The following is a 25,708-nucleotide window of genomic DNA, read 5'->3' on the forward strand; positions in this document are numbered from 1 at the left end:
TGTGCTACACTAATAAGAGTCCTTGGGCAAGACTCCTAACACTACATTGGCCCACCCCTGTAATGCGAGTAACCTTATAAGTCGCTCTAGGTAAGAGCATCATGCCGTAAATGTAAATGTCTTAAATGGCTTAAAGTTGGACTGCACACGGTTAGGATTAGCTTCAGCTTCAGTACAAACCTGAAGGCCTGTATTTGTTTAACTGTTGAGCTTCAGCCTGTTTGATTTCATTAAAATCCACTGAAATCAGCCCCTCTTTTAAGCCTTAAAACACCAAGGTCAAGCTTAAAGTGTAATCAAATGGGGAACACAAGATGTCCAATAGTTTGTAGACACCTGCTCCTCCAGAGTTGCATTTGAAATCCAGGGTAATTATAGGAAGCTTGCTTTCGCTTTGCTGCAGTAACAGCCTCTGAAGGCCTTGCTTTCTGGATTCTGGAACATTGCTGTGAGAATTTGATGGCATTTGGCTATGAGACCATTAGTAGTGAGGTCAGATACTGCTTATGGATGATTAGTTCTAGATCAAAAATGCCACTCAGCAAATCCCTGAGGTATTGGCTGAGGCTCCAGCGCTGTAGAGAAGTCAGCTCCACTGCTCCACAGCCCAGTGCTCCCAGTGCTGCAGGGCTTTATAGCCCTCTATCTACTGGATGGCGTTGAGCATGGTGACTTTAGACTCATGCATGGCTGCTCAAGAGTGCTCTGTTCTATTGCCAATGATGTTCTATGGTGATTAAATTCCTGTGTCAGTAATGGGTGCACTGTAAATTAGATGCTCCCTCATTAAAAGGAGTGTCTGAATACTACAGTACACATACAGTACACCTCCTCAAGGAGGCTCACTGGGTCCTCACCCACTGTAAGGGTGACCAGCAGAGGGAGGTGTTTTGCTTTCTCCTCTTGCTTTCACCCGTCAGATCATGTTTCACTGAGTCTTGCAAACTACCCCAAACTCACCTCCCCAACCAAAATAATCAAGCCATCTGTTTGAGCCATCACCCTGAGAGCTACAGCAGTGCTCCCTAACCTCACCCAGTATCGAACTCCATCTACAGCACACGTCTGACATGCCTGATTCAGTCCAACAAAGTGCTGATCATTAGCAGACATGGTGTAGCAGACTACAGCGTAGGAGATATGCAAAACTATGCAGTGCAGGTACAGCCTACGGGACTGGAGCCAAAATGCTGTAATAGAAAGACAGTGTTATACAGCCTAGCTTAATTACCAAGGTTACAATAAAAGTATCGGACTGATGTATACATATAATCACCAATCAGCCATAACATTAAGACCACCTGTCTAATATTGAGTAGCTGCTCCGCGTGCCGCCACAACAGATCTGACCATCTGAGGCAAGGACCCCACAAGACCTCTCAAGGCATCCTCTGGTGCTCTGTTTACACCTGCTCACTTCATGTGACTATGTGACTGGGATTGTATCCGGCCCAGATTCTAGCCACATGCATTTACACTGGGTAGCCAAATGCGTCTGAAATCCGATTGCCATATGGGACCATATGTGGTTCAGTGTGTCTCAGACCACCTCCTGAAGGGGTTCGAGTGATGGGATGTGTATCTTTTTACTAAACGGGTGCGTTTACAAATGGCTCAGCCTTATTCAGATATAATCCTGACTAATAAAACTTTGAACTTTAAATGAGCTTAAACTGGTATTAAGAGCTGAGGTTTAGTCCGAGCTGCTGTTTCACTGGTTTACTTCAGTTCAAATAAAACACACAATCTCCTGGATACGCCATTTTTCCATCCTCACCTTATAAGCATAAACACAAGTGGGCTCAAGTTTTAGGCTGTATCTGGCTAGACACAGCTAAATAACCTCTTCCATTGGCTAGGACTTCACTGGTAAAACCGAAGGCCGAAACCTGGGCATGCACTGTTCAATGTGATACAGGGCAACAATGGAGAACTGAGAAACGCTGCGTAACCCGAGTCACATTAGTGTAGAATCCTGTACTATTACTCTACCACCTCAGGCCACAAGTGATGGTTCTAGATCTTTCAGCTTGTCCAGAAATGTTTGTCCTTTAAGGACACTGATGCGCTGATTACACTTCCTGACTGTAGGGGGAGCTTAGGAGCAAGAAATACAAATTTAATAATCCTGCTACTCAACATGCATGAAGTGACCAGGTGTAAACAGGGTCCAGGACGTTAGCAGCAGATCCTTTAAGTCCTGTAAGTTGTGAGGTGGGTGGGACCGCCAATGAGCATCAATGAGCCTTAGGTGCCCATGACCCTGTCGCTGGTTGTACTTACTTGGAGCACTTTTGGTAGGTACAGACCTGATGCCTGAGGTTTTGGAGATGTTCTGACCCAGTCATCATCTAGAACATCACAGTAAGGTGTCTCAGATTCGTACCCTTGTCTATTTTTCCTGCTGGAGGAACTGACGGTTCACTCGCTGCCTAATATGTAGACAGACAGGAGCTGCCACCTGTCAGTGGTCCTAATGTTATGGCTGGTTATCTGTATGATGATTATGATGATGTGTGGACATGAGTCACTGCTGTTTGGTGAGAACTGCCCCTCTATACCCCAACACTGTGCTGTACACCCTGTATTGCGCTACCGTTGTAGGGTAACTGCGAGGACCCCCAACCCACCCCACCGGACCCCAGGAACCGGACCCCCTCACGCTGTCGCGCGAGGACCTCAAAGTGCGTTAAAGCCTCGAACTTGCAGAAGCCCTGAACTCACCCGCTAACATGCATGCGCTCGTGCGTGTGCGCGCGCGCACGCGCGTGTGTGTCTTTAAGCTCACCTCAGCCAACTCGCGCGCCATGGCGGATCAGTGTACTCCTACCGGCGCGCTCTGCCTCTGCATGACAGCCAAAGCCCCTCCTTTATCTCGCGTCATCAGATTCGGATCTCTCTCTCTCTCTCTCTCTCTCTCAGCCTCTCTCAGCCTCTCTCTATCTCTCTCTCCCATATTCTCCCATAGCAGCACTACAGCTTTGTCTTATCCTGGATCCTTCTGCACCTTAGTGTGTGTGTGTGTGTGTGTGTGTGTGTGTGTGTGTGAAACACCTCCATTTAGGTCTCGTGCATGGTAAAACCGCTGACACATTCAGCCAACCAGCACCACTCAACCTTCCAACCAACCAACCAACCAGCCCCCAACATTCCCAACTTGGGGGGCTACTGCGTAACTACTGCGCAACTGGGCAGAAACAAAGTACAGCGCGCGTTTCAGAGCTGGAGAGACTGTGCAGCAGCTAGAGTTATCAAGAGTGTGAGTGTGTGTGTGCCTGTGCGTGTGTATGTAGGTGTGTGTGTGCGTTTTGTGGGGGGGAAGTTTAAGCAGTGAGCTCCTCCCGCCAGTTCCACTCGGAGGAGGGGCAGAACTGCGCTGCCTGCCTGCCTGCCTGACTGCCTGCCTACTGGATGCAGCGCCTGGGCTTCATCGCCTACTCCTAAAGACCTACAGGATCTCTCCACCTGAACGCAGCCCAGCTCCCTTTCCTCCCCCTGCTGTCCAGCCCGGCCGTCCGTCTGCATTTCAAGCGTCTGGCTCGCCACTTCTTCTGGACTGAAGCTGCCCAGCTCGACGTGCGTCCGTCCCTCATTCAGATCACACTGAGGAGGGCTTTATGTGTCTGGTCGAGGCGGAGTGAAGCCACCTCTCTACCTGGCCGTCCAGAAGACGAGAGGGCAGAAACTCAGCTGCGCTATTCGGAGTGGTTTTGGGAAAGAAGCGCAAACTGCTCGCTCAGCGGTGCTCCCTACATACCGCATTGATCTCGGACCGTTCTGATTGAGGGGGGTGGATATTTGGACCGAGGGGGCTGGCTGATCGTGCCGAAGTTTGTATGCCTCACCGACTCGAATCGGTCTGAATTGATTGTCCAGGAGATTGTCCAGGGATCTCGGATCGGATATTTTGGTGCGTAAAGGCGTGAAGCATGGCGATGCTGGCGAGTTTTTGGATACTCCTGCTGCTGGTTATGAACGCGTCAAGTAAGTCTCATCTATCATCTATAGATCATCTATCTATCACTGTACGAACAGTTGTAGAGAAACTGGTAAACATGTATTTGTCACAAATGAAATTTTGCTCATAATCCCCCCCCCCCAAAAAAAAAAAAAATAGAAAGCAAGAAAGAAATGAGCTGGAGCTGTTGCTGATGTGGACCTATTGAAGGAAATATTTGGGCAAATTGAAATTCATTGAAATGAAGAATAGCCGAGCTGGAAAGTGGAGAGCCCATGCTGTAGTACCGCTCTTAACCGGTAGGTGGCGACCGCGATGTGGCGCTAGATTAAAATGTGACGCTGGCCGTTTTGAGGGAGGGATGGCCGGTCACCTAATGGTTGATTGGGAAGCTCAGGTGAAGGCAAGATGATGCATTGAGGAAGTGCAAGCATATTTCTGGAGAAGCTGCTGAGATGTTGGTTGGTTTTTGCTCCATGTGACTCATTTCCCTGTGAGGTTGAGGTAGAGGCAGGATCAGCCTGTAGGCAGGATCAGCCAGAGCACCCTGTCTTATAACTCCAACCTGAATTATATTAGAGATATTAATTTCATCTGCATGCTTGACTTCTAGAGTTCCAGACAAGGAGGTCATGCCCTCACATTGAAGACTTTGGGTCAGGGCTGTTTGCTCAGGCCTAGCTCTTTATTTTGGGGGTTATCTGAGTTATTTTGCCAACCATTAGATCCTCGGTGCCTCAGTGACGCATTACAGATGTTCACAAAGAGGGTTGTAATATCTGAACGTAAGGCTTGCCCTGACTGCTGCTTGTTCCCACTGCTGTCCACGTAGTTCTGCACACCCAGCTTCTTGTGAAACTGCTAAATCACCAAGTAAAGCTGCAGTAGAGTCTAGGTGCACCTGCCTTTAGACCACTGCCACCCTGCTGCTACTTCCCTCGGAGTTTAACAGCACCACCAGGCCCCCTTGGGCCCTCTGTTGGGTGTCTTTTAATAAACTGCTGTTCGAAAGTGCATTTCCCAATCAATACCGCCCTGCTGACCTCTAATGTTGTAAACAAACAGAGTGATGTGAAGCCTCGCTCCCCGGGCCTGAGCGGACCAGCCCCCAGCGGCACAGTCTAATGAGCCTAGCCAGCCAAGACAGCTGCACGGGGTCAAGCGGGAGAATGTGTACGTGATGGCGAGAGCATCTCCTTTTACGGACTAGAGTATGTTCATTTTTCACCTCCATTGATTTTTTTCTTCCCACCTTTCTTTGACCTTGGCTGCTGGATTCCGTCATGGGCAAACAAACGTGGGACAGTGGAGGAACGCTCATTTAACCTCATTGAAGGTTTCGCCCAAGTTCTCCTTCATGGGAAGATCACATATTTGTATTTGAACTTAGAATCTTAGGAGTGGAGGGTCAGTCCACTACCAAATAAAGGTTCCTCAGTAGTTCTTGGCTTGGATGTTTAGTTCTAGGTGAAACTTGCAGTGATTCCCACGCATAGGCTCCACCTGGGTGGCCCCACCCAACTATAATAATAGCTGCCAGTATATTTTCTTCCATTATCTGCCCCAAGATCTAATGCCCTTCACACTGATCACCAATAAGCAGGGGAATGCAATGTCTCCAACCTTGTGGCCATTGCCATAATCTAAACCTTCCCATTAGCCAGTCTAGAAGGAACTTCACATCTGAAAACCAAACATATGCACTTAACTGAGGCCTTATTAGAATGCCTTAATAAATACCCATACCCATATATATCCCTATGGTGCTCCCCACAGGGCTTATTTCAGATTTCAGGGCTCTTCATTTGGATGCACGGTTCTAGGATAAGCCTTTTATTTGGCGTTTTATGGAATATTCTTGCAGCTTTAAAAAGATCATTTACATTTTCTGGTTCTTTAAAGGCCCGTCCAAGGTTCTTTATGGCATTGGTTCTCAAACCAGTCATTGGGGACCCACAGATGGTTCACATATTCGCTCGATCCTGTTGTGAGTTAGGTTGGAGCATAAATCTGGGCCAGTTTGACAACCACAGAATCAAAGACAAAGACAAATCAAAGTGGTTCTTCTAGGGTGAGGTTCTTCAGATTTTCACCCCTTGGAATTCAACCCCCTAGTGTTCAAGGTAATTTCTCTTCTCAGAGACTCACACCCGGTGCTGGACACCAGCCCTCCAGGACCATAACTGATAAGTCCTATTCCAAGGCTTCACAAAGAACTGTTCTTGGCTCCATTTTAAAGAATGTAATGGGTTTTATTCCAGCATTGTCTTCCCTCATTCAAGATTAGTCCAAGACATTCAAATTATGTGCAATTTGTTTGCAAGCTATGACTTGCGATTGTAAGCCATAGAGATGCAAATCCCCACAAAGGCAGAGCTGGGTGAGGCTGTGAGCTAGCACAAAGGGGCATATCCCTGAGATCCTTGCCGGCTGATCTCTGAGTACACAAACTCATTGTCACTCCCCATTGTCAACCCTCGTATGCTGAGGACAGTCTGCAATCCAAGCAATATACGCAGCACACATTCAACACATCCCTCTTTGTTCGGCATATGTTAAAAAAAGAAGGGGAAAAAAATGTCTCCTGCAATTAGCAGCTGGAGAGGCAGTCTTTGGCAGCATCTGGCCTTTTCTTCTCCTCATGAAGTGCAGGAATTGCTCAAAAAAGGGGGGAAAAAAGAAGAGCCAGCTTGCACATATGCATGTCACGACTGATAATACAGCGGCCGTTTTATATTTTCAAAAGACATCTCGCTGCCCAGTTTGGCTGTTAAGCCGAGTAAGCAGTATTTCAAAGCTGAAGATTAAAGCAACTTGATGAATTATGAGAACATGCTGCTTCTTGTTTTACTAGCAGTCACTCACTGCCAGGAACAGTTCATTGGGAAACAGTGTTGGAATCCCTTCCTGTTACTGGTGCGCCAAGACAGATGGATATTGCCCCATTCTGCATGAGCAGGTTCGCGACCCAGTCTCACCAAGGTCGGGCCCATTTAACGGGACAATTTGCACATGCCTGGCTATAATTAGGTCTGGGGATTCCCCTGGTTGTGCTTATCCATCAATAATATCTGAAATGGTCTGGGGCCAGGCCAGAGTAATCGATTAACTCATACTTCCCAAAGTCATTACTGTCTGTTCTCTCATATTCTGCTCTCATGTTGAGGGATTGTCTGACTCTTCAGTGTTTTAAGGTTCTCCGTAGCGATGCATGATAAATTACTGAACATAGGTGTTCAGCTTTGACTGATATTTCAAACTGATATTTGGCAACATCATTCATTGCACTCAAAAACAGCAGAAGGTGAATGTGATGCTGAGATACTGCAATAAACATCATGAACCTATTGGCACCATGCTGCCAAATGCTGCCAGGCGTGGGCTATAGAGGGGTATAAAGCCCCCAGCATTGAGCTGTGGAGCAGTGGAAGAACTTTGTCCAGTATCCAGTTCTTTTGGTTGGGATGAGCTGGGGAGTTGGGGATCATGAGGTGGGATGGTGATCATCTAATATCCCAACCCAACTAGCGCTCAAGTCCTCACAGCAGTGCTTCTCCAAAATGTCCAGTTTTCGAACCCCTTGATTACATACATTTCCTTGCTGTGAAGAAATTCCTGGCTCGCAGTCATTCCACAGACAAATCACAATAGATGAAGCAGGCAGTAATGAAATAAATTGTACCATTTGGTGTTGATTGCATGATTTACGGTTATTCTGATGAGAGGCCAAACAGACGGCATGCGGAAAACTCCTTGTTACCTCCCAGATTTGGCAAATCAACACAGGACATCAGTCACCCCTTTTCTAGGTTTCCGTCTCACTGTTTACTTTTTTCTCAGACTGAAAGAAAGCTTGCTCGCTTCTAGAAATTTCTTGAACACCATCTTAGGTATTTTTCCCTTATTAAATTCTACACTGAAGTGGGCCATTTCAAGGTGAAAAACCCATGCAAGGTTTATCTGTGTGTGTGTGTGTGTGTGTGTGTTTTGGAAGTGGTCAGGTTAATCCTGTGAAGGCACTATGGCAGAATGCCCGAAAAGTGGATCCACAAAAGAAATGGGTTTTAGGCCACACATTTTGATGCAAACCACTTTGGCTGTTTATACTAGACATGAAAGGACTCATGGATTCAGAGAGGCCTTCAGCAGTTACAGGAAATATTGGAGAACTTGGGAGGCCTTGATGCAATAAATACAGTGAGAACTAGCTGGAATTAACATAGCTTTTTCGGTGTGGTGCGATTGGCACGTTTCTCGCCCGTGTTTTTCCATTACTGACTTAGCGAGTAGCTCACAGGCACTTAGCATCAGTGTGGGATCTACCAACATTCAGAGCCTTTTATCCCTCAGGACTGTTTGCCTACACTTAAGTTCACATCTTTTTGCTTCTGTTTGCACCCACGCCATCTTGATTACAAGAAAAGCGGCCTTCTGACTGTTGGGAGTCTGTAGGAAAGTAAGGATGCCGCTCATTATCCTTAATAACCGCATCGCCTTTTAAAGCTTTGTTACGATTCTTTAGCTGGGTCTTAAATTGCGGAATGGACGGGGATGATAATTGACCGCCCTGGCCCTGGCCCTGCCCTGCGTGAGCCAGCGTCGAGGGCCTCTTTCTTTGATCAGAAGGTCTTGTCTGATTTGTCTGGAGATGATCCTTTGGCTCATGCTGGAGACCAGGATTAGTTTGCTAGCCAAGGCAATCGCGTTTTGATGCCCTTTGAAGTTGCTCAATCGGAGAACGGGAAAAGGAACGTCCCTTTACATTTCCACTGTGCTTTGATGATCCCATTGACCACAACAGCAGTGTTTGAGTGGCATTTTTAATTTGTGAGTTTTGGCAACGCTCCTTAAGTTGCTGTGATGAGCAGTATCAGATAGCCCAGAGCATGAAAGAAAGCAACTAAAAAAAAGCAACTAGGCAAATACAGTTTTCCACGAGTGGGAAAAAGGTTTCATTTCCTGGGTACGGGTGAGGCTTGCTAGGAAAACATTGTTATTGTGTGGCATTGTGTTTATTCCTCTTTACAGGCAAACACAGGAATTCAGCCATTCACCCTGAGGTCAAACAGCCGAACCTATTAAAGTCAAGCTCCTTTGAAGCGCTAAGTGATATACAACCTGTTATGACCCCTACAATGGAAGCCAGGCTGACAATGTACACATGGTTGTCTATGTGTGTGTGTTTGTGTTTGTGTGTGTGTGTTGGGTAAGGGTGTATTTAGTGAGTTTTGCAAGCTCCATATTTGGAAAAAGGAAAAATGAAATAGAAAGCAGTGAACTGCAGATTTAACAGTTCCTTCTTCCTCACACAGCTTTTTCTTGCTGAGTGCAGTCTGCACTGGTTTTCAGTAGATCACCTCTTCTGAAGTGCTTCTGAAAGCTACTCAGCCTTTGCACTCTTTTTAAAAGTACCATAATTTCAATATAAAACAAAGTTCATAAAAGTTGAAGAGTCCAGGTTTAGCAGGCATGCTTTGCACATTTAGTGCAGTGGTTGTCAATTCTAGTCTTACGTAGGGATGTAAGGATACTCAAAATATTTGATACGATGCATCAGTTTGATGCAAATAATGAGTCAGTCCACTGTCCGATGCAAAACATGTATCTCCAAAATGCTGGTTTTACAGGAAAAGGCAAACATGCTCCTAACTCTGAATGGAAGTCAGTGTAAAATAATAGTTTATTCCAAGTAATTTAGAGCTTTTCTATTGGTCCATTTATCCAGAATTATTTACACAGTGTACAGAAGCAGCTACAGGGTTTATACTTAAAACAGACTAACTGGAGACTGGAGATACATTTTTTGCATCATGTTTATCATGCTGCATTAGGACTGCAACAATGCACATGCTCTTGGTGTGATTCAGTACGCTGTTCAATTCTGAGGTCATGGTTAGTTCAGTTTTTAGCCGTCTCCCCCTTACAACAAAATAAACCCTGGGAATCACAATCCCCAGAGTCATATTATTATAAGCACTTCAGAAGAAAAACCCTGTATGTGTACATAGCATAAGTCCCTTCCCCCACACACTCAATTTAGGATGCAAAAAGGGACAAATCTGACAAGCAAATTTAGCAAAGAAAACTAAATTACAAATGACAAATAAATTATTTGAATGATCTGAAAATTTAAAAAATGAGATTTTCAGTTTACAGGTTGAACAGAAAACTAAGCATCTTAGTTTTCTGCATGCTTACATTTTCAGATCATTCAAATAATTTATTTGTAATTTGTAATTTAGTTTTCTTTGCTAAATTTGCTTGTCAGATTTGTCCCTTTTTTGACCTACTGCTCTAAGAGAGCGCAGCAAATTGTGCTCTCTCAGGCTGCGGCTGCTGATGGCAAAGCGACTATAGTGGGCCTTAGTGGTAGTGCATTAGACTGTTGAGCCTAGTCTAACATTTTCCCCTCATAGATCTGATTCATTTCAGACAGGGCCTGATTTCTTAGCTTATACGTTGAAAGGGGTGCAATAGTAGGAGAACAATTAGCTGTGAAGGACGGAGGTCCTTCTGGACTGTGAATGAGAAGCATTACTTTTGTAGATATCATTCACAGAGCCATGCTTTATAAGTGATGGCTTTCTTACTCCCTGTGGAACGTGAGCTTGAGGTGCATTAAAGTCTAGTTGATACCGTTCGTTTGTTCGTTTGGGGGGGTGGGGGTAGGGGTGTGATTGTACCACTGGCCTTTTGCACTTTGGATCGATAAATGGGTCAATTCACCCGGCACATTATGAATGCTTTTATTTTTGCTGATTGTTTGCTCAGTCGAACAGATTATGCTGTTTCGCTGTTGCATGTTTATCGCTGTTATTTTTTTTGTATCGCCTGTGGGATTTCAGGCGTATTTTTGAAAGAGGCCTTTGTTGCGTTTCATCTCAGGAAGACTCGGCGGACCTACGGTTTCCTGATTTCACACCTACTCATGAGCAGGTTCATACCCTGCAGCTTCATAGCTAATGCTGACCTCAGAATGCAGTTATGCAGTTATAGTTTAGGCTGTAAAAGATTAGGAATACATTGGAGGATGGAAATTATGGGTAGATCACATTCACATCAAATACAGGCATTTTTCATAGTACTGATCTGATATACAGTGAAACACAGCACAGATAAATAGATCAAGTGAAACATGTTCAGTAGCTTTGCTGTTGTGTCGTCTGGGCAATTTGACCTCGCCTGTAGATAGCCACTCTTCAGTATGAGCTAATAAGTGTATGACATTGTCAGGGGTAGCAATACTGAGCTGTATTTAACTGGTCTTGATGGCAATCAGGCACTGCAAGTATGAAATCTCTACATTTTGATTTTTCTGTAAGAGAGAGCAGCGTTTAACACATGTATCAGACACCTGAGCTGAGATTTATAGGCTGCAGTGCGTTGGGCACTAGCAGAGTGCTGGATTGATGGCCAAGGAGTGTGGCTTTCTTCATCAAGCACAAATGATCTGTGAGGTCTGGCCCAGCCATTTTTGAAATTAACAGTGTGGAAAGCTATTAACAGTTGCCGTCCTCGGCGGTGCTTCAGATCAAGCCAGCTGCGGCAAACCAGCGGCAGAGCACTCAATACGCCTCCCACCTCGGCAAGGCTGAACGCAAGGTCAAGAATAGCTGAGATCACAAACAGCACCAGTGAAAATAAGGCCGTGTTCACACAGGCAGCCCAGATCCATGAATACGATTGCTTTGAAACGTAGATGTTTACAAATACGGTCGAAATATTATTCATATGTTATTTCAAGTGTGAAAATGTCTGGAGATCTGTTCTTTCCTGTGCTCACATGTACAGTCACAGTCCAAATGTTTGTGGACACCCCTTCTAATTTATGCATTCAGCTACTTTAAGTTGTGTTCTATTGCCCGAGATGTGCAAATGCACACATGTGTTCAGCTTGTTTAGTGGAGAATGATCAGTATTACCAATAGAATAGGACTCTCTGGGACAGTATAACATGATTATAGGGGTTGGTGTGGTGCAGCAGATAACACAACTACCTGCCACTGAGCTAACACACCATGTGGGAGACTGGGGTTCAATTCCTGATCTGGGTGACTATGCTGCACTACACCAATAAGAGTCCTTGGGCAAGACTCCTAACACTACATTGACCCACCTCTGTAATACGAGTAACCTTGTAAATCACTCTGGATAAGAGCGTCAGCTAAATGCAGTAAATGTAAATGTAAATGATGACCTTATTGGCACCATGCTGCCTAATGCCAGGTGTGGGCATTGAGCTGTGGAGCAGTGAATCTGTCTTATCTGGAATCTGGGGATGAAGTGGGGTGGTGATCAACATCCAGTAATGATCACTAATGCTCTTGTCACTGAATGCAATCAAATCCTCACAACAGTTCTCCTTCAAAATCTAGTAGAAAGTCTTCTTCTCTGGACAGTAGAGACAGTTACTCCAACAGAAGCAGGATCAGCTCTTTTTAATACCCTTGACTTTAGAAGAAACAGTGGACAAGCATGTGTCCCAATACTTTTGTCAATATACTGCAGGTAGGTTACTAAAGCCTAAACAGGAATAGCAGTGTGAACAGCCAGGCCTCAGGATTTGAAACAAGCATTTCATATGCATCCCTGGTGCATTGCAACACCTGGCTCGCCTAGGCATCGAACCTCACATGCTATTTACGTTGTCATCGAGTGCAGAGAGATAAACAGTGAAATAAATTGTTATGGGCTGCTTTATTGTTTGTAGTGGGTTTTCAGGCTGATTCAACACAGTGATCATTAGCCAGCTAGCCCGTCTAAAGCTGTGCTTTTGGTCAGCAGTAAGTCTTGTGTAACTATGTTTATTTCCATGTTTATTTCCATGACCCAGAAGACTTAAATGACAGTTTAGGAATAAGTGAATTCGGCCTGCAAAGCTTACAAAGTCCAGCTATTGCAACCAGATGACTTTCGGCTGCTTAGCGGCCATCTGGATCCTGTTTTTAGCTAACCAACAACAATCCAGAACAGCAAGCTGACACATCAGAAAGTCTAACGTTAATCAAATTACCCGAAGTGGTCCCACCCAGTCAAAGAAAATTCCCTTTCTGACCGGGACCAAGTCTGTGGCATTGCATAGTATTGGACATTATGCTGTGGGGAAAGCAGTCCCTCCAGTTCGCTGTCATGTATAATAACGTTGGCGGCAGTCATTTCTTTAGGGTAATGGGTTGTTGTTTAGGTTTCTCCAGAGCGACCTACAAAAGTGCTTTGCTACCCAAGAAGAACCTTAGCTAGTTTAAATAGACTAAAAATTCAAAGCTCCTCTAATCTTAGACTCTACTAAACACAAGTCAATATGTAAACCATAATATTCTACTCTTCACCCAAGTCCTCTCAGAAGAGGAGGGTCTTCAGTCTGGGTTTGAGGACAGTGAGTGTTGGACTCTGCTGTTCGGACACCCAGGGGAAGTTCGTTCCACCACTTCGGTGCAGGACAGTAAAAAGTCTGGATGCTCGTCTTCCGTGGATCTTAAAGGATGGCGGGTCGAGCCGAGCCGTACTTGAAGCTGGAAGGGCTCTTGGTGCAGATCGGCTTTTGACCTTTTATGTTTTCTATAGGTTTTATGTACATTTTTTCATATGTTGCATGTTGTCCCAGCAGTGCTCGCGGTAGTAGTTGCGGTCCACTTAGTGTCTCTCAGATTTATGTTTTGTACTCTGGGTGCATTATTTGCTGGTCGGTTCTCTGTTAGGACTGATTTGAAGTACAGAAAAGTCATGAAGCACCTTTAACTGAGGCCTAACCAGAGATCTCTCTACACTGTATTTGTGTTAGCCAGCTAAACATGGATAAATAGGCTAGAATGGATGTCCACCTTCAAAGTCAATTCTAAAAGGTATCCATGAAACATGTCCAGCATGTGTTTTCCCCACTTATGGATCATATAAGTTATAATAGATGCCTGATTCATATATTAGCACTTTGATGATCTATTTTCCATCACTCCGTCAAATCAGGGAGGGCGGTGTTGTTGTGGTAAATAAGACAAATGACATTTCAGTCTGTCTTTGTCCGTCCTTTCCTCTTCCAAACGGAAAGGGGTGGTGTTAGTTATCACTCCCCTCTTACCATGCTTGGCCTACCTCCGTAATTGTCTGCGCACCATCAGAGGCTTGAGGTGCCTTCGTTTTTGATCCGCTCGGGCCCTCCCGGCACAGATATTAGCCTCACCAGCAGGTTAAGGAGATTTCTAGGCCCCAAATCCGCATCTTAGTTGGATTAAACATTTGGGGGAGAATGAACACTCTCAATGATGGATGAGCATCAACCACGAAAATGCAATTATTCCGAACGGGAATTTGTCTAGCTCAGAAATGTAATCCAAGTAATAACTTGGCAGCGCGCAAACTTAACAAATGAATCTTGCGTTCAGACACCCTCCACTTGGTTCAGCCGCCTGCTCGCTAGCTCGGGGTGTGAATGACGAGCTGTTGAGGTGCCTGTAAACTACAGGCTAAGAATGAACTGCAATTAGTCACCCACTCAGTCCGGAGTGCAATATTTACACCGACTGGGTTGCTGGCTCCAGATACGAGCACTTTTCTTTGATTAGGGTTTCAACATTCTAACCAACCCTTCTGCCTTGGCTGCATGAGGAGCTCCTTTGGCAGTGTTCGCGCATTACGGATTGCTAAGGGTCTAGGCTGAATCCCAAATGTCTCCCTGTTGGACACCTTTTGGGTGTGGAGGCCATTCTTTCATGATCTACCCACTCGTAAATGGTTATTTGCTTGGCATACACTTCAAGGGGATGAACAGATTTGAGATGACATATTGATATCGATGGGTGCTGGTATCAAGGAGAAATAAGCACAACATACTGAACTGAAATTTGGAGAGAAGCAAAGAATCAAAACAGTCAAGTCAAATTTATTTGTATAGCTTTTTACAGTATAGTATAGTAATTAGTAAAAGACAGAGACAAAAAAGAAATAACGTAAGAAGACATGAAGTATCAAAGACCCCCAGTGAGCAGCCAAAGGAGACAGTGGCAAGGAGAACCTCCCTCAGGGCTGGAGGAAGAAACCTTGGGAGGAACCAAGACTCACCAGGGGGACTCAACCGTCCTCCTCTGATCAGAACTATTTATTAATTATTGCTAAAAGTTACCAAACCATCTAAACTGTTGAACTGCTCTGATCATAATCATAATATAATAATCATGGTGTAGTAGAACTGAATATAGTCATGGCAGTGATGGTCAAAGTAATGATAGTTAATGGTGGTGATATTAATAGTGGCAGATAGTTAAGAGTCTATTTAGGTTTTAACATGGTCATTAGACAGGTAGCAGTGGTAGGAGGGTGGTGGGGGCAGGGCCTGCTGGTAGGTGGCAGCTGGTCTGACGCAGGTAGAGGGGACCTCAGTGGGCAATCTTTCAGCAGGTCGGGCTGGGTGACCATTTACTCTGAGGTTCAGTTCAACCCTGGAACAAACTGATACCCTAATATTACAAGGCTGAGTATTTCTTCTTGTGGGGCACTTTGAGCGTATAGCCTACCTTTTAGAAAGTGAAAATGCTCCAGTTAAAAAAATAGCTCGTTTTAATGCTTAGGTGTTATTTTACCATCTCTAAATAGAACTTTCTTCTTATGCGGACAGTTCCTTTACGGCATTACTCCAAATAAAATGACTTTCTGTAGCACAATACAGGGTAAAGTACTTGAGCAAAATTTGAGCTTTAGAATCACTATTCCTCTCCAGTACTTGCTGGGTCTTGTATGGAGGCTTGATGGCATGTGTTCTTGTTCTGAAAGCAAATGGTCAGAAAACTCGGGTGGAGTATGAAGCGGCAGTGATGAGGAACAGGTGTGTTCACGGAGGGTCTCCAAGGCAGAGAGAGTGAAAAAGCTGCTGTGCTCATCAGTCACACCTCACTATATGTTTTCTTAACCTCAAGGGGTGAAAGCCTGCTAGGAGGCTACAAGGACTCTTCTTCACTGTTTTTCCCGGCCTGTTTTCCCATTCTTCTAAGAAGCTCTGTTTGCCCGTGACAAACGGCAGGGGGTCATTTTAGTGCGAAAAGTGATTATGCAGATACGGAGACTGGATGGTCAGAGTTGGAATGCAAATGACCGCTTGATCTGGCTCCCCTCGGCGAGACCGGTGACCCTGGATGGACGAGCAGCTTCCAGGCAACAAGACGGGAACGAAACTCCAATTTAGTGCCTTTCTTTTTTGCTTGGGAATTAAAGCTATGCGGCTCGGCCGAATCGCTAAAGTGCTTTTTCTGTTTTCTTGGCCTTAAGCGTCCGTGGCCTTCAGTGGCTGTCTTTTTCCAGCAAAACTCATTTAATAAAAGCATTTAACAGAGCCGGCATGTCAGCACAAGCACAAGGAACTGTTGTGCGCTCTTCATGTGGTTTCATAATTGCCCAGATGTTTTTTTATTTAAAAAAAAACTAAATAATAAAAAGCTGTTCGCTAGTTAAAATTTCGAGCGGTTTATTAACGTAAACGCAAAAGGGTCCGTTTTCCATTTCGGAGACTGATGCCGACAGTAGAGTCTGGGTTGAGCTCAAAGAGCGCACTTAGGCCTCCCATTGCTGCGGAGGGCTAGCGTAGCTGCTCCTCCATGAATAAAACATATTGATGAGCTCTGCACGTAAATAATGGAGAAAGTGTGACTGTGGCGTGTTCTCCTCTGCACGACGAGTGCTTAAACTGCAGTGAGGAGCGAGTGAGCCCTAAATGAACCCACACTCTGGCTCCGGCTGGCGGTTGTAGGGGTCTTTGGCTTAGGGCTGCGGAGTGTGTAATGATGCTGAAATTAGAGATTTCGGAAGCATGCAGTCGCCCTGAAGGTGATGAAGGCGTTTGGGAGCCGGTCTCTTCTCATTAAGGCCCTGTTGTGGAGGCAGACTTGTTTGTGAGGTCTTTGAGCAGAGCATGTGGGCTTTTCAAACACATACTTATTTTTGTTTGTTTTTGTTTTTGTTTTGTTTTTTTATTTTTGAGCTAAATGTTAGGTTAAGGTTAGAAAAGGTAACATTTAGGCAGATATGAGAAGATTGTATTTAATTGCACTGAATTGTATCGGAACATATATTGTATTATTTTATCAATACTAATAGTGTTAGCTGGTGGGTATGTATAGTGATAGATCAGTGCACTATAAAGCACCACTCTTGTTATAGATAGTGTACTTTAACCATTTGAAATACTAATACTTGAAAAATAAAACTGGAAATGTTTGCATATTAGCTTGAGACACATTTCAGCCACAATTTATTTTTTGCCATAAACAAACAAACAAACAAACAAAAATGTTTATTTAAAAAAATGAAACAAAAACTGTAAATATATTCTGCACTTCTTACTGCAAAATGTTAATTTTTTTCCTAAATGTATCATATAGGAAAAAAAATAAAACATTACATATTTAATCTTATTAATTATTTAATTTTTTTATTATTATTTATTTGTATATTTACTTTGTGGAGAATATGAACTTAATTTTTACTTACAAAACCAAAAATACATGTACTTTGACCAGGGGTGCTGTGAGTGGCTAGGATAGAGATGCTATTCACCCGATTACAGTCAACGTTATTTTAGCTGCTATTTTAAAGTAAAAATACTACATAATTTTATTCTAAGTGACTGTATATTATTAGAATTAATTTATACTATAAAATACTACATCAGTAGTAACTCTGAAGGCATTTTGTTTATTTCTGTAACCATTTCTTCAATTGATCAGTGTTTATGAATCAACATCAGCAGATTACGTGGGTGAAAATATCAGATATATATGAAAGCATCAGCCCAGAATTCTCATATGGGTGTGTCTCTGCTTGCAGTACCTTGAGGTTAGCCTGTGATATAAGGTTTATGGTTAGCCTGTGATATTTTGTCCAAATGGTGAACCGTTGTGGGTGCTCTGATTCATTAGAACAGCAACAGAACGTCACCTAGAACATCCAGGCCTGTTTAGCATGCTCCCAGCACACAGCACAAAATGCAAAAAGGCTCATTTGCCTGTTTGCGGGATCAGTACTGCTAAAGTCAATGTTGTAATGACTATTAACAAAGATGCATTGCACAGCCATCGGGTGCCTGAGTGTGCATAGACACACAGATGAGACCTCATAGCTCTTCCCACCCACATAGCATGCCCCCCATGGACACACAAATATACACATCCACACCCACACACACACACATCTCCAGATCTCTCCCTCTCAGTAGAAGTCAGCATGAGACTAAGGAATGGGGTGTACATTTTTTTATCTGCAAACAGCAGCTGCAATTTTCTGCTTCAGACCCTTGAAATCCTGTTCAGTGTCGAGTCGCTCTGGACGAATCAGCCGACTAAAGCCAAAGGAAATCAATGAAAGGGATCCAATCTTGCTTGTGCTGTTCTGATTTGGTATTAATCTGATTTACCGATTCTCGTCTCGATTTAGAGATTAGACGCTTAAGCCCCCTCACCCTTCGCCCCACTCACTGACGAGAGTAGTTTGTCCCTTTTTTCTCGCTGTTTGTCTTTCGCTCTTTTGTCTTTCCTCCTCGGCTGTGTCGTCCGCTGGACCCCTCTCATTAGGATTCATCATTTCAATGGAATCCGCTCTGGCTTTTTGTAAATAATCCCTCGTCTCGTTCTCGGCCTGCCCCCCTCTCTCTCTCTCTTGTTTGTTTCCTCTCCTTCCATCCCTCTGTTCTCTCTCTCCTCAGTCTCTTTACTGCAGCGAGCCGTAGGTTCGCTCAAACACGTTGCCTTCACGAGATCTGACATTATGGGGCGCCTGACCGCCCGTGGCTACCGAGTGACTAATCTAGGCCAGTACATCGCGGTCCTAGGCCGCTGGATGCAGGGGCGTCACCAGGGCCAGGCTGTTTGGGCTGTAGCCCCGACAAAATAGTACTTACTTATTTAGATCCCCATTAACATGTTTAACAGGATTATGAGGCTGACGTTGGCTTCTTATTCACCAGCTTCTTATTTAAACTTTCCGTTCCGTTACATTCTGCTCCATGGATCTCAGAGCAAAGCACCTTAAAGTGGTATAATGGTCAACTCTGGGTGGGTTATCTTGCTTACAGCCAGGGGATATTCTTTGTAGACTATCTGAGTAGATAGTCTACACAGTAACGCATCTGTCCGGTCATAATGTTCTGATTCAGGGCCATTGGCAGCACATTTCCAGTAAATTTTCCTTGGGAAAGACACGCTTAGCTTGCTGTTTTGGGCACGAAGCCTATCAGGTTTTATGTCCTTGGTTCTGTGGCGTCGAATCGCCTCTGTTTTTCCGTTCTGAGGTTTTTTAGCGGAGAAATCGGAAGGCAGGGCTTCAGTGACAGAATGTAAACATGGGTGTGAGAATAGTTGTCGGATCTTCGATTGAGAGGATATAAAGAATACCCACTTCTCTAGCTAATAGCTAATGTTTTTTCCTCTGATATTATCATATGATGTTGGATTAGACATAAGAGGGAAAAAAAGAGGAAATCTGATCTGATCTGACCTTTTTAACCTCTGATCTCACAGAATTCACTATAGTGGCACAAAATGTACAGCATGAGTGTATAAATGCAGCATCAGTATCCACATAATGTGTCACATGACTTCAGTGAGGTGACATCGTTTTTAACCTGGTATATAAATACATAAGCATCTCAGTTTAATGATAAGATTGGTAGTTTTTTGTAGGCAATATATATATATATATATATATATATATATATATATATATATCTATATATATATATATATATAGATATATATATATATTGGTATCAATCAATACTGGTATTGTTTCACCTGTATATGAAACTTAGTGATATTTATACAGTGTAAGTAGTTTGATAAGTCTGATAACTGTGTATTTGTAAGTTAATGGTCTTCTGCCACGGCCTAACTACAATTACCCTATTCAGAGGTATAATATGAACAGTAAACAGCAGTAATGCTGCTGATCATTTGTGCTGTTGTTGATTTGAGGCACATCACTGCTTTTTATGGCTAGCATTTTTTACAGGACATGAATAGGAATTTTCTTAGACCCATTTTAATCAGAGACCTCCTAAGGCTCAGGAAATGGCTCATTCCGGCTTATCTGAGCTTCCATATTAGGTTTTGATCTACCCCAGAATGAGGTGATCTGTCTCCTGCAGATGAATCATTGAAGGTGTTGGCCAGCAGAACTCCAGCCAGGAAACGATCTCAGGGTAGCAGCAGTTAGTCAGAGAGCTGGGATGGGATTTGGAGGTTGGGCTGCATAAGATATCATTTGTTAATACTTACCGTGTTAATGACCCTAATCACAGATATATGCAGATGCATGATGCTTAAATGAGTTTTTATTAAAATAATGCAAATTGATCTTTAGCCATGCTATGTTATTATATATTAATTCGCCCGTGCCGTTTTAAAGAGCCCAAAGCATGGACCATTTCTTTCCCTTTTTAACGAGAAAAGAGTGTTCATTCTTTGTTTTTGTGATGTCACGAAAATCAACACATTTCTATACACTTACCTATTCAGTCTAAGCAGTTTAGCCCCGCCCATTCATGCTGAGAAAAACTCTAATATATAATATAATGTAAAAAAAATATATAATATAATTTAAGCCCTCATATATCTTGTGACCTCAGTTTGTGTAGGGTATATAAAACTCACTTAAAATTGGCATGTTTTGCATTAATTGTATTTGTGATGTCACAAAACCAACACATTTGCATACACATTACCTATTCAGCCTGTAGCAGTTCAGCCCACCCACTTACGCTGAAGTGAAATACTACAGGATTAGATGAAAAGGTCCTGTGCCTAATACTTGAGTGTTACACACAGGGCCCAGGCCATTCCCTTATCCCCTGGTCTGCTCACCCACTGCATTGCACATTCTTCACAGGGGTCATCAGCTTGGCACCTCAGTGTCCGCCGCCAGTGTTTTGCTGAATTAAGACCAGTCAAAGGGGTATTACAGTTATTATTATATTAAATATTGCTGTGTGCAGTCTGAAACTGGCTTGAGAAGGATCCAGAAACACAGTATAACTCTGTTGTTGTTCAGAAGATTTATAATATATATATATATATATATATATATATATTTATTTTATTTTAATTAGTAATTTATTTTAAATAATGCAGTTTATTTCTCATTTTCTCCTGTAGTATTAACATAAACCATATTTTATTTATTTTTTAAAAACAGTAACAAAACCGCCTTATTTAATTAATTAAGATATTGAGTGGAATATGGTCATGTGGAAATGAATTACATTATAATTAAGTACATAAAACCATACATACATCATAAGCAGACATCATTGGAAGGAAAATATTAATATTCAGGACAATTTTTATAAATGGGCTTTTTTATACATCATCAGATATAGCAGCATGATCACATGACCTGCATCCTTCCTGGCCTTCTGTTTGTGCCATTGGAATAAAGCAGATTTAATCACAGCACGCACATACATATGCTCACACTCCCTCACTCACACACACGCACGCACACACACACACACACACACACACACACACACACACACACACCCTCCCGCAAACCCTTCAGCCTGAAACAAGTCAATTTACTTTTAAGATTGCTGGGCTGATGTGTTTCCATTAAAGAGACTTGGCCTAGTGATTACTAGTCTGGGCAAAAGCTTGTCAGGGGAATAAGGAGGAGAAAATGGGCGAATGTAGCCGCCTTTCCATTCGCTCTGTTCTCCTGAAGGACTGCATTGCCTCTGTGTGTGTGTGTGTGTGTGTGTGTGTGTGTGTCTGTCTGTCTGCCTGTGGGAGAGAGAGAGAGAGAGGGAGAGAGAGAGAGAGACAGCAGAGGGAGAGGGAGGAACAGACTGCCATGATGTGTGCTGCTGTTGCCATGAACATCTGGAGGGACGCGCATCATCCTAATACTGTGATCATCGCATGCTGTGTGTCTACCTCTCTCGCTCGTTCCTCTGTCTCTCTTATCTGCCTCTCATAAATCTAATGAAATGAATGGGCAGTTGAAAGAGAGTGAGCGAGAGTGAGAGAGAGAGAGAGAGAGAGGCAGTGGACAAAAGAGCTTCTGTTGGATGAAATGTTTCCCTTTTTAATGAGTGATGGTGGCTACTCAGTTAATATTCTGCTCTGCTCTCTCTCCGGTCGTGCGGGCCTCGCTTCAAAGCTGCAGCTTGCTGCTAGAGGCGGGAGGAGGGAGAGAGGGAGGGCGAGAGAGGGAGGGAGCTGTGCTGTTTAGAAAACACAAACACAGGTTTCGTTATCCTCCATGACAGCGTGTGTGAGTGTGTGTGTGTGTGTGTGTGTGTGTGTATGTGTGTGTGTGTGTGTGTGTGTGTGTAAGCCCCTGCTGTGACCTGCCAGACCCAATTTCAGTACAAGGACGTGACGAGTGAAACAGTACCAGTCAAAAGTTTGGACAGCCCTACTCATTAGGTCAGTAAGGCAGTGAGTGATGCCATAGGGGAACCACCTATGGTTCCATAAAGAACCGCGTTTGTAATAGAGATATTACACAGAACCCACACGAGATGTCCGAATGTTTGTGGACACCCCTTCTAATGAATGGGTGCAACGTAAAGCGCCCATTCCTTGACACAGATGTGCAAATACACACAGACACACAGCTTGTCTCGGCCCTGGACTCTCTGGAGCAGATTGCCAGGCGTGGATTAGTAGAGGGGTATAAAGCCCCCTCTATGAGGAGCTGTGGGGCAGTGGAAGAGTTGTGTTCTCTGGAATGATGGTGGTGGAGCTCCATCCAGTACTTTTGAGATGAGTTGGGGATTGATAAGGTGGGGTGGCACCAACATCCTGACCTCACTGACACTCTTATCGCTGGATGCAATCAATGCAGTCCTCACAGCAATGTTCCTCCAAGGTCTAGTAGAAGTGTCTTCTTTTCTGGACAATAGAGACAGTCACTCCACCTCTTTTTAATATTCTTGATTTTGGAAGGAATAATGAACAGTGAGTAGGTGTCCCAATACTTTTGACCACATTGTGTATATGAAAATGATCTTTTCATTCTGAATGATGTGTTTATATTTAGTAACATCGATGAAGTAAATCAGTATATTTACCTTATTTTATATTCATAGCATATTTCATAGGTGTACAGTATAGTGTATTTACTATACTGTATTTTATAGGAATAGTGTACAGTACTGTGCAGAAGCCTAATGTCAGTACAAATCCACTAGTGAAGCACTGATTAGCCAAACCAGGTATTGATTGATGACTACAATTACTATTGGGCTTCCTCAAGGAAAGTGGGAAAAATATCAAATTACTGCTTGTTTTATTATTATTATTATTATTATTATTATGATTATGTGTATTATGCAAAAAGTACTGTTTTCCTAAACACATACACACTTTTTGTCCAAATAAACAGTCTTTGAAATGCAATTTCCTCAGGTTTTACCTTAGACTTGTTGCACAGTGCTGAATATGGACTCATGCGGTGACCAAAACACAAACAAATCAGAACTACCTCCCACTTCCTGGACTTCAAAGTAGCCTTGATGCAGCTTTACACAGTCTTGGCATTCTCTCAGGCAGCTTCATGAAAAGACACCTGGGATGTTTTTCTAAGAGATCTACATATGCTGAGCACTTGTCGGCAGCTTAAAACTACATGTTCAGGCCACAGAAAAATGGATATAGGTCACGTATGATGTAAATACATAGGCTTTACACCTCGATTTGTTTGTTATAAGACTACCTTTTATTTAAGCAGATGGAACAGTGTCAGCATTTACAGACTTAAACGCTGCGTATTGTTGCAATTCGTGTCAAAATAATTGGCTCAAAAGGCATTTTTCAGCACTACAATTCGAGTTGATGTTTCTAAACGAGGGAAAATGAACGATGAGTGTGTTTATATGAACCGTGTTCATTACTGCATTTTTTATTTTTATTCAGCAGTGTATTAATGGTGTATACTATTGATTAGCCAAACCAGGTATTGACTGATGATTGCAGTTACTATTGGGTTTCCTCAAGGAAAGCGGAAAAATATAAAATCACTGCTTGTTGTATTATTATTATTATTATGTGTATTATGCAAACAGTACTTTTCTTCTGAGCACATACACACTTTTTGTCCAAATAAACAGCCTTTGAAATTCAATTTCCTCTGGTTTTACCTTAGACTTCTGCACAGTATACTAGTGATTGCGCAAATGAACTGAAATCAGTCGTGATTGTACTCCGTGATTGTATTCTAGTGAAATGTGTGTGGTTGTTGTGTAATTGTGAAAGTCTGTCATACCAACTTTTTATTCCATTTTTTTTAAAGACATTTTAGGAGATTTGTTATTTCTTGCTCCTGGGCTGGAAGTCAGGAAGTGTAATTCAAGCTTTGAGCCGCTCCTAAAGGACACGCTTTACACATGCACTTCTGGACAGAACCGCCGCTGAAAGGTAGAGAAGCATGTGGACGGATGTGGTCGAGTAATACTACCGGACTTTACACTAATATGACTCAGGTTATGCAGTGTTACACAGCAGAATGTTGTCCTGCTCGCTTTACCAGAGTTACACAGTGTTGTTAGCAGTGTGCCGAGCCCGGAGTAGCAGCAGTAGAGAAGCTGTTCTCGCTTTTACAGCCAGTGGAACGTCATAATGATTCAGAGCCCAAAAACAGTCAGTTACTCCAATTAAAGCAGGAGAAACTCGTTTTAATACTCTTGATTTCCAAAAAAAACAATGAATAACCAGGTGTCCCAATACTTTTTTTTCCGTATAGTCTGTATTGCAGGCCATGTATCTGATAATGAACGAAAGGTAATTGAATGTACTAGCTGAACTCAGGTAGTAAAGGAAAGAGTGTCGTTATTTGGAACATACAGTGGGACAGAGGTTCAGGCGCGGGCCGGGCTCTCTCAGTTAGCGTTTCGGGCTCAGAGCAAACTCTGAGATTAGATTGCCCTGTGGACGTGAGATCAGGTAAGCAAACAGATACAGGCTAAAGCAACTACAGGGAAAGAGCGAAGACGGTCCGCAGTTTGGCATTGATCCCTCTGTGGCCCAGTGGAGGCTAATGCCAAAGTAACTAATGTAGTCGGTTATCGATTCTTCAGTTTCAGGCTTGGCTGAGCGGGCCAGCGTTACTGCCTCGTACAGAGAAAGACAGAGTTAGCCTTAACACACATCCACACACCTTCCGAACCACCCACCTAGTGCTGCAGTTGTGTGTGTGTGTGTGTGTGTGTGTGTGTGTGTGGGTGTGTGTTCGAAATGGCTCATTTTCGCTTGTGTTTTGTACATGATGAGAAGTGTTTGATGGCTAGAGCGGGAGAGAGAAACAGCATAGAGCGAATCAGAATTATAGATTTCCCTCTTTCCTTGATCTTCATAGGAAAGAGAGGGAGAAGGAGAGTGAGGGAGGGAGGGAGTGGGTGGAAAGGTAAGGAGAGGCTTCTCTGCTTGAGCGCAAAGATGGCTCCGAGGAAAGAACGAACAGGGAAGACATGTCAGATCAATACTCCACCACACTGTCCTGGCCTTCTGTTCTTCAGCCGTGCATAACCAGAGCAGACAGTGTTGTTAGACTAGATGGATGTTAGAAGTCATCTTAGTTTTTATTTGCCTAATTGACTGCTCTAATAAGGCATGTGTAGTAGTGCTGGGCAGCACTGATTTCCCGCTGTTTTCCTTTCATGTTTTAATTTAATACATTTTAATGAGTTTATTCAGTTGTAGTGTTTTAATGTCCAAATATTTATGGACACTCTAACGAATGCACTATTTACATTAGAATAGGACTCTCCTAAGC

At 43.4% G+C, this 25,708-nt stretch overlaps 1 protein-coding gene across 3 annotated transcripts in view; it reads left to right on the forward strand.

Moving 5' to 3' along the window:
• The first annotated feature begins 2,940 nt into the window (after positions 1-2,940).
• Positions 2,941-25,708, forward strand: part of nectin1b (nectin cell adhesion molecule 1b) — a 279,635-nt gene continuing 256,867 nt past the window's right edge. Inside the window, exon 1 of one of the 3 annotated variants that reach the window (XM_072695374.1) lies at positions 2,941-3,984. In XM_072695374.1, coding sequence (XP_072551475.1) covers positions 3,930-3,984 — 55 coding nt within the window. In that variant the 5' untranslated portion in view covers positions 2,941-3,929. The remainder of the gene's footprint in view (positions 3,985-25,708) is intronic. The other 2 variants (XM_072695373.1, XM_072695372.1) reach the window with 2 other exon arrangements.

Source organism: Salminus brasiliensis, chromosome 13, assembly GCF_030463535.1.
Source record: "Salminus brasiliensis chromosome 13, fSalBra1.hap2, whole genome shotgun sequence".
In the NCBI taxonomy this organism is placed as follows: Eukaryota; Metazoa; Chordata; class Actinopteri; order Characiformes; family Bryconidae; genus Salminus; species Salminus brasiliensis.